General features: G+C 39.2%; 1 protein-coding gene across 1 annotated transcript in view; it reads left to right on the forward strand.

Moving 5' to 3' along the window:
- The window catches only part of cacna1ba (calcium channel, voltage-dependent, N type, alpha 1B subunit, a), a 153,975-nt gene that overhangs the window by 58,822 nt on the left and 81,881 nt on the right, over nucleotides 1-13,272 (forward strand). The window contains exon 7 of the mRNA XM_062417131.1: nucleotides 12,933-13,036. Coding sequence (XP_062273115.1) covers nucleotides 12,933-13,036 — 104 coding nt within the window. The remainder of the gene's footprint in view (nucleotides 1-12,932; nucleotides 13,037-13,272) is intronic.

Raw genomic sequence — 13,272 nt, forward strand, 5'->3', positions numbered from 1 at the left:
TTCTTTATAAATGTATAATATACATTCAAATGTATAATGTACACATTTATCATGTAAATGTATAATGTAATGCAAAATGAAGAGGTTGTGATATGTAGCACAACCACAACAACAAGTTAGTGAAACAGAACCGCATTCCTGCACATGCTCAGTAGCGTCTGCCTTAAACAGAACTACTGTCTGGAGACGGAAAACATGATCTCAATTATTTACGGTGTATGAAATGTGCCATATGAATACATTTTCCTTATGAGAACATGTCAACCAGTGCAATGGTGTGGCTTAGTGCCATCATAGAGGAATAAGATATATCAGGCTTTGGATACACTCACAATACTAGTTTGTAGGATTCATTCATTGTTGATTTGGTTCTGCAAACGACATATTTTGATTTGAAGTATTATTTCATTGACTATAATTTAGCCCCATGAGAGAATGTTTAAAAATGACTGTTCTGTTCATAGGTTTCACACTGATCTATCTACAGTATAGACAGTTATGGAATAACCAAATCTTATCAAATACAGCTCCACAGCCTCACGTCTATCAATTTGGGGCTTCTAACAATGAAAAGGTCTAGAAGCACTACTTTAAATCATGAATTATTTAGCAAAATAGTTGCAGAACAATTCCTAATCAATGATTGGACTGACTGTTTGAGCTTGAATCAGCAATATAAGAACAGTATGCAGTCAGTCAGCAGCAGAAGTTTGTGTGTCAACGTTCACCAAAGTAGAAGTCGACTTAAAAGCGCTGAGTCATTTAATTTGCCCAAATGAGAGAATGCACTCGTTCTGGTGATTCCATGGAAAGGAATGATTTTTTTTTATAACACATGCCATCTAAACTAAAACCTTTGGATGTCAGCAGTTGGTGAGAATCATTCAGCACTAAGTGAGAAAACTCCACAGAGAGTAACTGCTATTTTTTCCAGTTAATACTTAGTGTACTTCTCTATCAGTGAGGTTAAAACCCAGCCTGTTCCTACAGTACCACAGTGTGATCATACAGGCCAGTCTGTCCTCCTGACTGCTCCTTCCCTCCCCAGCCTTCCTCGGGGGGATGATTAGAGGCAAACACATGAGCCTGCCGAGGATGACTCACACACAGCCACACGGCTCCCATTAGGACCTCAGCACCGCCACTTTACTGCTAGCATGAAACCAATCACAGCTCTCTCTGCCATTCGCATACGAGTCGGGATTATTATCATGCCAGGGGAGGAAAAAAAAAAAGATTATGCAATAGGTTAAATTATTAAACAGCTGTAGTGTGGGGAAAGAATGTGTGTTTAGCAGTGTGAGTTTATCGTAGCGTGGAGATAGAGAGACTGAAACAAACAGAGGGAAACGAGGGAGGTAGAGAGCGATCGATAGCAGTTTGGTTGCTGAGAGAAAGAAAAGGCGCGGCAGAGAATGTTGCTGCTTTAATGTCGAATAATTGTTTCCTCGTTGTACTGGACAAGAACATGGACAGAAGTACAAATCAGTTCTTTTTTTTTTTTTTTTTTTACACCTCAGCTTCAGCTTGGTTAAGATTAGGAAGAAATGGTGGGTTTGGTTAAATGCTGAAAAAGAAGAACAAGGTAAATGGACTGCATTTACTGTATATATGATTTTTTAGTCTTATCAACCACTTAAAGTACTAGACAACACATGTCAACATTTATTCATTCACACACACATTCATACACTGATGGCTGCCATGCAAGATGCCAGCCTGCTCATCAGGAGCGATATATTCATTCATTCATTTATTTTCCATACTGCTTATCCTCTAGAGGGTGGGGAGCCAATCCCAGCTGACATGGGTAATAGGCTGAGTACATCCTGGACAGGTGACCAGTCCATCTCAGGTCTAACATACAGTAGACAAACGACCACTCACACTAGAATCAGACAGATATATCATCAGCCATTTTTTTTACATTAAATAGGCAGCGTTTTATGTGTATTTAATCCTTTTTTCTTAATTACAGTTTAATATCGGGGTCTAAGAGCCAGGGATTGAACCACATTAGTAGAAGTCTTGTAGATTTTTCTGTCAGCCATTCAATATGTTTACATCCTCTAAATATAGACATTTTAAATGTTACTGGTAAAGTCCGCCTTTCCCAAGTGGGATTCAGATTTCCAACACATGCAATAAGGATTCACCAGAGACTGTTCTCTAGTGTTACAGTATTGAAACCTCCCTCTACACTAATACTCTCCTACAGCCAGAAGATGCACGTGCAGTTAAAACAATAGTGACATTAATAAGCTGATATGGCTGACGTGTTAGATGTGTATTCAACAGACACAGAGAGACATTAGCATCACTGATCTAATTACTCATGTCTAGTGAATGGAGGTTGAATTCACTCTGCTTTTTACACCTGGTTTGGCCTGATGTTTGGGCCTGATGTTTGGGCCTGATGTTTGGGCCTGATGTTTGGGGCTGATACTGATATATCACCTGATCATTTTAAGAATATACATAAACATACATTTTTTGCAATGATCCCTTAAACACACTTGTGACAAAGATATGTAATGATGGCATGATATTTTACCATTTGACAATAAACTTTATTGTATAAAATGACATCAGTGCACTGAAACATCTATGGCATTTTAATAATTATAAACAACTAATTTAATAAACTATATAGCTATATAAAACAATTACTAAATAACAAAAAACACATAATAAAAAAGTATGTATATATTAAACTTGAATTAAGAAAAAGGATCAAATATACATTAAATGCTGCCTATATACACATCAGACAACATACACACCGATACTGATATATCCGTGATACATCAATATCGGCCGATAATATCAGCTGACTCATATATCGGTCGGGCTCAAGTCTCTACAAATGTTCACTGCACCTTTCCTCCATCAGCATCAGCCTCTGTAGTCATTCACATGGTGGATAATCTCACTGAGATTGAGCTGGTAATCCAGAATTAGTCCATGTGGGACAAAGTGTTTTTTTGGGGGGGGTTAAGATTACTACTTCATCCATCATTAGCCATCTCTTCTTCTTGTCCTCTGGATCACTGACAGACCGGTAATGCGCTCTGACCATTCAGGTCAAGGTTGCTGTTTTTCCGCTGAATATGATTGGTGGATCCTCTGATTAAATTGTCAAGAGAGGAGTGACGGCTGTCTCATTTCCTGCCGCTGTGGGACCCGGCTGTGTCCTCTTCATCAGAGCGGCCCATCCATCACGGTCAGACGGGCCCTCGTCTGTCTCTGCCAAAGCTGGGACTCTCTGATGAGGATGGAGGGCAAAAGTCAGACTGTCAATTTCTCATTAGGAGACCCCCCCCCAAAGACCTCTGAGCCATAAACTCTGCTTTCTGACAGGTGCTGTCGCCTTTTTATGCTCTGTGCTAACCCTGTATGGAGACAACCTTTAACACACACACACACAAACACGCACACGCACACCAACTCTTAGGAGATGAAAATACAGTACCATATCATAGTATCATACCTGCTACATCTGTAATTGTATGCATATAAAGGTAGTTTTAAAGGCCGTAGAAAAGTTGCATTTTGCTGTTTAGTTTGGAGAATATGTTAAACTTCAGTGTCAGAGATGGGAGACAAAATCCACTAGTCTTACTGTACAAAAATGCTTTCCGTTTCCGAGTATTATAAGGCTTCAGAAGTCTTTCTGGACTTTAGAATTTCACCATTCCTCCCTGAAGCTCAGGAGAGAAACACAAAGAGATTTCTCTATAGAACTCTTAACAGTGGAGTCATGCTTAGTAAGAGAGCCAGTGTGGAGAGTAAGAATAATTACATTAACCCGTAGCTTGTATAAATGTGCTTATGCAAGTATTTTATTAAACTTTTCAAAGCTATTCTGTAAGGTCATTACCTGCAATGTATCCAATACATTTAGTCATATTTAACCACAGCACACTGAAGTGAGTTCACTGTGTGTTTATTAGGAGCAAACTGTGTAATATTAACCTTGTAATGTGTATTTTGTACAATAGGCTATTGTTGATGATTGGTCACTTGACCCATGTGTGTTTATAACACCTGAGGATGCTCATTCAATATTTGCTGAGTGAACCTGAAGAAGCTACAAACCAAACATAAAAAAAGTTCCTAATAAAGTCACAGTAAAGTCAGTTTAATGTGCCGTGGTTCATTTTGACCGTTCCTGCGACCCGTAGTTACTTTGTCCAGCACCTGCTTTCTTATTCTAAATGTGCACCTCTACTACACAACTTAAACCTTATATTTCTATCCATACTTTTAGCTGAGTTTTAAGACTTCTCTGCCCATTTGGAGTTGGTTTTCGTGCACTCTCAATCTCAACATAATCAAATCCTATTTCCTACTTTTTTCAAATGAACTCCACCATCTCTCCACTGGTAACTGCAGAAGTACTCCCTGGGGGTGCATGTACCCCTGGTTGGAAATCACCACCCTGCTTCAAATGTAGAAAGGGCACCGTCAGCTTCACCGCTCCTCTTCCAGTGCTTGTCAGGCCTCGTTAGGGTCAGTTGCACGACTCCCCCCCACCGGTGACCACGACTCACCTGTAAACAGCAGGCACGACTCTCAGATGCTATCAGACAGAACTCTGGGGAGCAGGATGTTTACAAGGCGGCTAGAGGACAGCAACAACAAGAAGACACAGTGCAGAGCTTTCACTGCGACTTGTCATCCAGTACTGCTACAACCTCTTTCTCTCTCACTTGTTTGTTCAGCATACTCGCAGATATATCAAGTTATTGGGGAAAGACAATAATCTGTACTACTTTTGCATAAAAAGGCACATATAAAGATATGGTTCTGACAGGCTTGGTTCAGGTCTAACCATAAATCTAGTTCATTGTGTAAGTATGAGTCAGTACCTGTTATTTTATGCTCTGACTCCAGTCTCTCAGGCGGTATGGGTGTGGTATAGCTGTTGAATTGATGGCTGAACAGGCCTACTAATGGCTTTTCTATTGCCCTGTGTGCTCTCTCCATTCTGGTAGCCAAGGTCTGAGGCAGCCTCACCCTGACACCAGCTAATGCACTAATACACCCAGCCCTCTGCAGCCACTCACAGCTACATTATGACAGATGTCTCCACCTAATACAGCACCGCCTTTCAGGATTCACTGGCGGTGGGTCGGCAGAGTTCAACCAATATGAAAAATAGGTTTTTTGGGGGTTTTCTTTTGTTTAAATCAAAGCCCAATCTCTTCTAATGTTCAGTAGCATCCTAGATAGCTAATGTAAACATATCTAAATGGGATTGAAATGATAAAATATTTCTGTGATTAAAACCTGTTTTGATGGTCTACACACAGTATTACTTCAAATGCTAGAAAAGTCACTTCAGCTAGAACAAGTTTAGTTCACATTTAGTTAGATTTGTGGATAAACTAGGCATTGCTAAGTATTTTTCAAAAGTAATAGAGTCGTATTGTATAATTAATTATACGGAGTGTCTATTTGCACCCCAGACGTATAACAACGTGAAAACATGGCGGACATTCATCTTCCACGCCAGCAGAAAAGGGCGAATTTAGAAAGGTTTCATCTCTAATGTTTGTTCTAAAGACATTTCTGGCGGGAAAGTTGTATTATATTTTCATAATATTTCCTCAGTGAATGCATACAAGCGTCAGTTTGTCAGTCAGAAATTATTTGTCGCCAATATTTATCTTTTGTATTAGCAAACATATTGGGCTGTCACATCACTGTGTAGGAACGAAGTGGTGGTGTAATGGGCAGCGTGTCAGTCATTAGTGCAGGATACTCTGGTTCGAGTCTTTGCACCAGCAGTTATTTATTGATAATGTTTTCAGCGGAAAAACTCTGCTACATTTTCACTTGTTAAGTAAATGCATACAACCCGAAAATGTCTGAATTTACAACCTTCAGTTTGTTATATGATGGAGAGACCTTTCTTGGCTGGGGAAAATCAGATTATTTTTTTTGCGTTACTTGAAAAATTGACCTTTTAAATCACAACGAAGATATCCTACCATCTGCTAAGTTTGTGTTTTCAATCTTTTCCCCATGCTTTTCAGCTGCTGACTGACTGAAATGTCCAAATTAGCTGGAATATCAATCCAGGATGTGTGGTGTGTAGTATGATGGTTCTGGATTAGGATTATTACTAGACAACAGAGATGCTATACAGCTAAAAAATGGTGGGAGACTTGAAGAGGGGTTATCATATCACAATAGATTGATCTGGTGAAATCCAACCATAGCTTTGTAAAAGAGGCATGTAAAATCACTATTTTCAAGAATTATTATCAGATTTTCCAGTCACAAAGAATAGGGCATGTACAGTAGACTATTTATCAGAGGGTAAGTAGACCCCAACGTCTCTTGTCCACATGTCCAAGTGTCCATAAATTGCTCCATAAATTGCTCCTGATGTGTGTATCTTTGAGGAAAAAATGCAAGTCACTCTAGTCCAAAGTGTCAGGCAAATGAATGTAATATAATACAGCTTTATCATAGAGGAGAACCCATTCCAGACAGCTTCCTCAAGCTATTCCTGGCATTCACATCTTCAAATTCTTTTTATAGAAGCTGAGCCAGCACACAGGATCTCATGTACCTACTGTTAATGCTCACTCGCAAAAACACTTATGCAGAAATCTGGTTTGGATGTGAGAGTGGCTGGATAACAGTGGGTATGACTTCCAGAAGCATCAACAGGATGTCCATTTGAATAAATCAATTCTGTCACTCTCTCTCTATCTCTATCTCTCTCTCTCTCATACACACACACAAACACACATTCTCACATGCTTTAGAAGGCAAATACCAATACTTTCAGTTATTAGTCACTGCTATAAATTTTGATATTTCCTTTTATACTGAAGGAGAAATCACAACCTAGTAAGCTATGCCCATATGCCGCTTTATACCATCCCATTTGTCTTCATTACCCTGCAGCTTTAATGTTCCCCGTTGTCTGTCTGTACAGTGGAGACCTTAGTCTTAAAATACTGATTGGTCCACCTCTGTCAGCCTGTTGATGAAGGAGAGTAACTGTTTAAAAATACTCTTTGGGGAACAGAGACGAATGACGAAACGGTGCAGTGCAGAGCCTCTGTGTGTCTCCATGTCTACACGGGAATTCATACAAGCTTCCCTGATCAGGAAGCAAACAAAGACTGATGTCATCTTTCCACACAAAGATACCGTGCATGTAGTGAAAGAAAACATGTGTGCATACCTATCAGCCTTTCTGACGACCTCGTTATTCATTCAGTCACACCGATAACAGTGCTAAAAATATGTTAGTCCTGAGGGTGGTGTTAGACGGGAAGGTTGTGGGTTTTTCATTATCTCAGCATGGATGTGCTGATCAGTTTTTTTAGATAGTGCTTCAAATTGGAGCTAGAGGAATTTATGGGGTCCAAAATGGTCATGGTTTATCCTCAGTAAAGCAGCCTGACAGTAGGACTAAATGAGATATTACAATTTGTTTAGAAAATGAGGAAAACATTAAATGAATTATTCAAAAAAAACCAAAAATTGGCTGCTTCCTAGTGTCTGGACTTCACTGCTCTTGCAGACTTGCATGCTTAGTGGGCGTGTTTGTGGGAAGTCCAGTAGACCGCATCCATAATTCAGCAAGTCCGCCAGTTCATTTTCAGTCTGGTGTGCAGACTTCACCAGACTCGAAGCTTGAAAGATTAATCATATTTCATTGTGTTGTAGCTGTGATGACGTTGAAGGCGAAGATTAATGATAAGGAAAAGAAGAAGCACCAGTCTAACCATGACAAATGAAATGAGTAAACGTTTGTTTATTTAAATTTTTATGTATTAGGATTAGGGTTTTATTGATATGATGATGACATTGCACACATACAGAACAGGCATAGGCAGAATTATTTGGATTTGGTGTTATGTTAGATGAGTAAAATTCGCTTTCAGTTGGAAAACAAGAACCTATGAATAGAATATAATCAAAGCAGAAGACCCTGCCCTTATCTTGCATAAATTACCACTGTTAGTACCATTTAGAACCGTTCAGACAAATACTTTTGGTCGGGAACTTTATTTCATATCCATGGAACCAAGTGAGGGTATAGGTGGCACATTTTTATTCTCATATGGCCTGATGGTAGTGAACACATCACTATACTGTACGTATGACAGAAGTCTCTGACAGTAATGTCAGTGAAAGTTCAAGCAGTCAGGAGAGCATTGGGATTGGTCCTCTGAGGAGCATACCATAGATACCATACCATATTTCTTAGCAGTATGGCTGATGATGTAAGTGCTGGATGGGCGCAGACTATAGAACCAACACACCACCATGACTATCTCTGTGGCACAAAGAAGTCACTACCAGTTACCAGGCATCCTCCTTATTAAAAACACCCTGCTTCACTTTCATTTAATTAGACACAATCAGATCCTGGGGCTGGCCAGTTCACACTGCCCACAGTTTACCACAGTTAGTCACTGAGAGGACAGAAGACAGGAAGTATTTCATGGTTTCAGATTGCCTTTTGAATATGTATAGATTCAGCTTTGCATCTCTTAAGGTCAGGCTGCCATCATAACAATAAAGAATGATGACGAATAATGAAAGTTGCTGACAGGAGAGGCATTGCCGGTTATGGCAACCCAATCCAGGCTCTGCAGCTGCAGCCTACCCACTAGAGACCATAATCCTGTTATCTCGGATACTGGAAGTTTGGGTCAATATGTCCCACCCCTCTTACCCGGTTGAGAGGATCAATCTTAACAACTTGCTTAGAATTAAATTGATTCTTCAGTCATCTGGAGTTTGGTTTATCTGCCGGAATCAGTCTGGTTTCATCACACTGTCTGTGTGTCCATGTATGTAGAATTTACCCTGTGAACCCATTCAAGTACCCTTTAGTCTCAATAATCCATTTTCAATTGTATATATGGGTTCTAAGCAGGGACTGGACTGCAAAGCAAAGTTATTTCAGACATACATTTCCCCAATCATGTTCTCCAACTCTTCACATAGTCCTTGTGTTTTGAGGCTGCCCTGGGGTCTCAACCCAGTTTGACATGCCCAGAAAACCTGTGAAGTGATGGAACAGTTTTACTCCATTTTTAGAATATCTGAGTTGGGTAAACCCAAAGCTCATGGCCATTGGTAAGGATCGGGTAAACTGAATCACCAGCACATAAATGATTCATATGACTGTATGAATGACGAGAGTCACAGTTTACATGGTCATTAGACATGCTTAACATTTGAAGTAACATCAAATATTCTGTTGTTTTCTGAGGAGGACAGTCTCCCTGCACCAGATTGAAGGGTTTACACAATTTAAACCCAAGTTCGTCAGTACAGTAACACCACAGTAGTGTCAATTTACACTTTGTTTTCAAGAATCAGTTTCTAAAAGGGGTAAGGTTCCACCCACCTATCTCACATCAGCTCTAAATAAAAGCACAGATACAAAGGGAAGGTATTTTTTTAACTGGTTGCCTTTGTCTTTTTAATTGTATGTAAAGCACTCTGTAAATAAAGGTATTATTATTATTATTATTTTCTTTGATACCTTACATGGCACTAGCTACCTCAGCAGTCAATATAAATGTATGAATGCTAGCAGGACAGAGAAAAGCTTATTTTCCAGTCTGGGAGCTGTTACTTTACTGTGACATAAGCTGCAGGACCTCAATTCTAGATGCTAGTGTGCATCATTTATTAAACATTACCCTATAACCCTGCAGCCTGTCATATTACGTGTGTTTAGACACCCACTCTGTAGTTGAAGAGGATAATTTGATGATAAATTATTTAGTGATTTTTAAGGTGAGGCAGCAACAGTTAACCGTTAACCCTGTCCACCCCTTCCACAACTGTATGTTAAAACCAGCTGTTGTAATGTTGCATCCAATTATGCAGATTTCAGTCTTGGGATTTCTGACAAAATGCTCACATTGTATAGAAAGAACTCAGTTCAGTGCACCTGATTGGTTCTTTTTTTTGACAGCAGACATATTTATCAAAGTAACATTAATCTATATAGTAACATGGACTCTGTGTATGCCCTGTGCCTTAGCCTACTGTCTCTATCAGATATATTTCACATGAAAACAACATGTCTGACAGCAGCCATAGCAGCAAGTTATTTTGCTGTCATTGTATCTGCGGTCACTCTTCACTAATATCCTCTGTGCAAGCAAATTCAATTAAGACAGGCCTGTTTTTGTAATTCATTCTGTGCTCCACTGTGTTACCATGCTGCTTCAGAGGATGTACTATGATCTGTCTTAGAGACAGTAAAACATTTGTAAGAACGGGGGACATGTGTGTCATCTGACCCTCCTCTCCACCAGGTTTAGATGTACCGGTAGGTCCGCGGTTACCTGGCTTTGGGGAGCCGGTGATGCTATCAGGATTGACATTAATTCAGTGATCCAAATGATTAAATGCTATTTAAGCATCATTCTGAAAAAAGGGGAAAAAAAGGAAAAAATGTGCTCAAGACAGAAGGGTGTGTAGATGGACAGAGTGGTGTAACTCAACCATAACTTTTATTTTATAACTATTCAATGTGATATCAGGTTTTATCAGTGAAATGCATGGAACTGGAGTCTACTAACAGTGAGAAACAACGTGACTCATATGAATGAGTCCAGGAGACCTGTGTCACAGTCATGTTTACTGTGTAATGCTGTGTCAAGTGTCACTCTCATGTACTTACACTTAATATTTTGAGTGCATAAGTGTGTTCACACTGAGAAGTATGTAAAAATGAAATGCACTGAGTGGACTGGATGGTGCACTGCCATTCTGGCTATTTAGCAGAAGGGGAGGGAGGGAGGGACCACTTTTTAAACAGTAAATGGTGGCAGAGGATGTTGTAACTATAGTGAACATTGCCTCATTATACAAATACAAATTATACATGTGTTTTGTTTTTTTGCACTAATCACCACTATACTGTTGTCACATATAAGCTAACTTGCTAACTAGTTACACGTCATTTCCAGCAAGTGCGCAACGGCCATTTTTCATTTGAACACTAACCTGTTGAAATTTGCACATTGCAAAAATAAGTATAGAATGTACACAATGTACTAACGGACTATGTGATTTGAGACACATCATGACACAGCTGTTTTGTAAAAAAAAAAAAAAAAAGAAGCTATGTAGTTAAAGCTGCACTCATAAATATTTTAATATTAAAGCACTTGAAACACATTTGTGGCCTTATGTAAACCCTGATTATAAATATGACCTTAAAAAATGTATACTGCTAACATACGGCCTTTTTACACATTCAGCAAAAACATTAGCAACATTAGCATTCATTTGGTACTGATGAATGTAAGTCCAGTACTCACAATCCTCCATTAACTCTATAGCAGCCAAAGACAATTCTTTTTCTCAAGGTTTGGCTGCGACCAAACCGGCTAGAAGAGAATAAACATTGGACTTACTTTCATCAGATGGACAGAAACACGACTCCAAATGAATGATAATATTGCTCTTTGTCTGCAGTATGTGGAAATAACCAATTGTTTGTAGACACATTGTTTATCTCCTGCTTGTCTGTTCAGAGTCCTGCATGCCATACTGTATTAAAGCATTTAACTCTGCACAACAATTATATTGTGTGGCAGAGACTACCGTAATGCTGCTTAGTTCTGAGAGAAACAATGAGCAAATCTATACACACCGAATGAGAAATGAATGCACGCTTCTGAATGATAGGAAGGTGTCGCATGGATTTCCGTAAATGAGCTCACCACCAGACAGTTTCCAGTCAGATCAGATTAACCTTTCAAATGAATAACCTGAGTGTTAGTCCTTGCTGTAAGAAATTCAGTAAACATGAATTGACTGTAGAAAGCTCTCAGAGAACATGAGCCTGAGTATTTGTCTGCTGCTCCAGTGACAAACCACACACAGCCACACCAGCACCCATACCTATTTTGTCGTCCAAAACAAGCCATTGATTTTTACACTAGAGACAAAGTGAAGTGAGGATAGAATCCTTTATAGCGGTGAAGCCCAGCATTTCTCTCTTAAGCTCTGTTCTTAACCTCACAGCTGAGTGAGAAGGGAAATACAGCTCAGCGCTTTGCTCCCATCAGCACTACTGTGATTATGGCTCTTCAGAGGTGTGGACGTTACCTTCACCATATCTAAATACAAAGCTGAACACACTATGCGATGTATTCTATAAGCCTAAAAGTATTTTGTAGTTTTATAGTAGTTTGATTCATTTGCTTGAATTACACACAACTGCAAAACACAGGAAAGTGTTAATTTGAGATGTCATGCCATGGCTTTAAATACCCAGTGTTAATTATATGTATATATATATATATATGTGTTATCATCACAAGTGGAAAGCTGTGATTGATTTCCCAGCAAATCTGATCCAGAAGGACCAATGAGTGTTAAGTGTTAAATGATGCTACTGTAACTGTTAATTGATGATGATGTTGCTGGGTTTTCACACTCACTTGCATTGGTTGTTTGTGTTAGGATCTGGGGACCCCCAAAGGGTTAATAATAAGGTATTGTAATTTGTCATTTTGGGTAAAGTGTTAAAAACAGGATGGTTTGTGTGAAGTCATTTTTGCTTTACAAACATTAACCAAACTCTCAAAGGTCAGTATCAAAATTCAGATCCAGTCTTGTGCTTCTACGCTTGTGAATTTAAAGCATAAGGTTGTCAATATTTTATCTTTTTCTGATTTCTTTTTTCAACAAATCAATCATGAAACGACATGTATATGATTTACATTTTCATTAAGAATCAATGGGTTTGGAGCTGAGAACCAGAGAAAGTATTGTGAACACTTTGCTGGTTTTTAGTGTTTTCATGAGATTAGTTGACAATAAGAAAACACAGAATAACACCAACTTCATCATTTAACTGCAATAACACAAAAGTATTAATGGTCCAATTCTTTTCTGTGTTTATGTATTTATGTGTTCAGGCCAACGATGCCTCAGGGAACACGTGGAACTGGCTGTACTTCATCCCCCTCATCATCATCGGTTCCTTCTTTATGCTCAACCTGGTGCTAGGTGTGCTGTCAGGGTGAGTACAAACCTTGAGTCACATACAAGTCTCATTAGTAAGGTTTACCGCACACCTAACCAGGCCTGCTTGTTATTTTGTCCAGAGCAAAGGCAGCCAACTCATACCCAATGTGAGATGGCAACCTATGAATGTGTTAATATAACTGGCTACAGGGTGCAGGTAGAGAAGATGATACTCAAAAGCAGCAACATCTACCACCTCAGTGCTGTTAGTGCTTATACTCTTGAAAAATG

The sequence above is a fragment of the Scomber scombrus genome, chromosome 4 (genome assembly GCF_963691925.1).
Source record: "Scomber scombrus chromosome 4, fScoSco1.1, whole genome shotgun sequence".
NCBI classification, from domain to species: domain Eukaryota; kingdom Metazoa; phylum Chordata; class Actinopteri; order Scombriformes; family Scombridae; genus Scomber; species Scomber scombrus.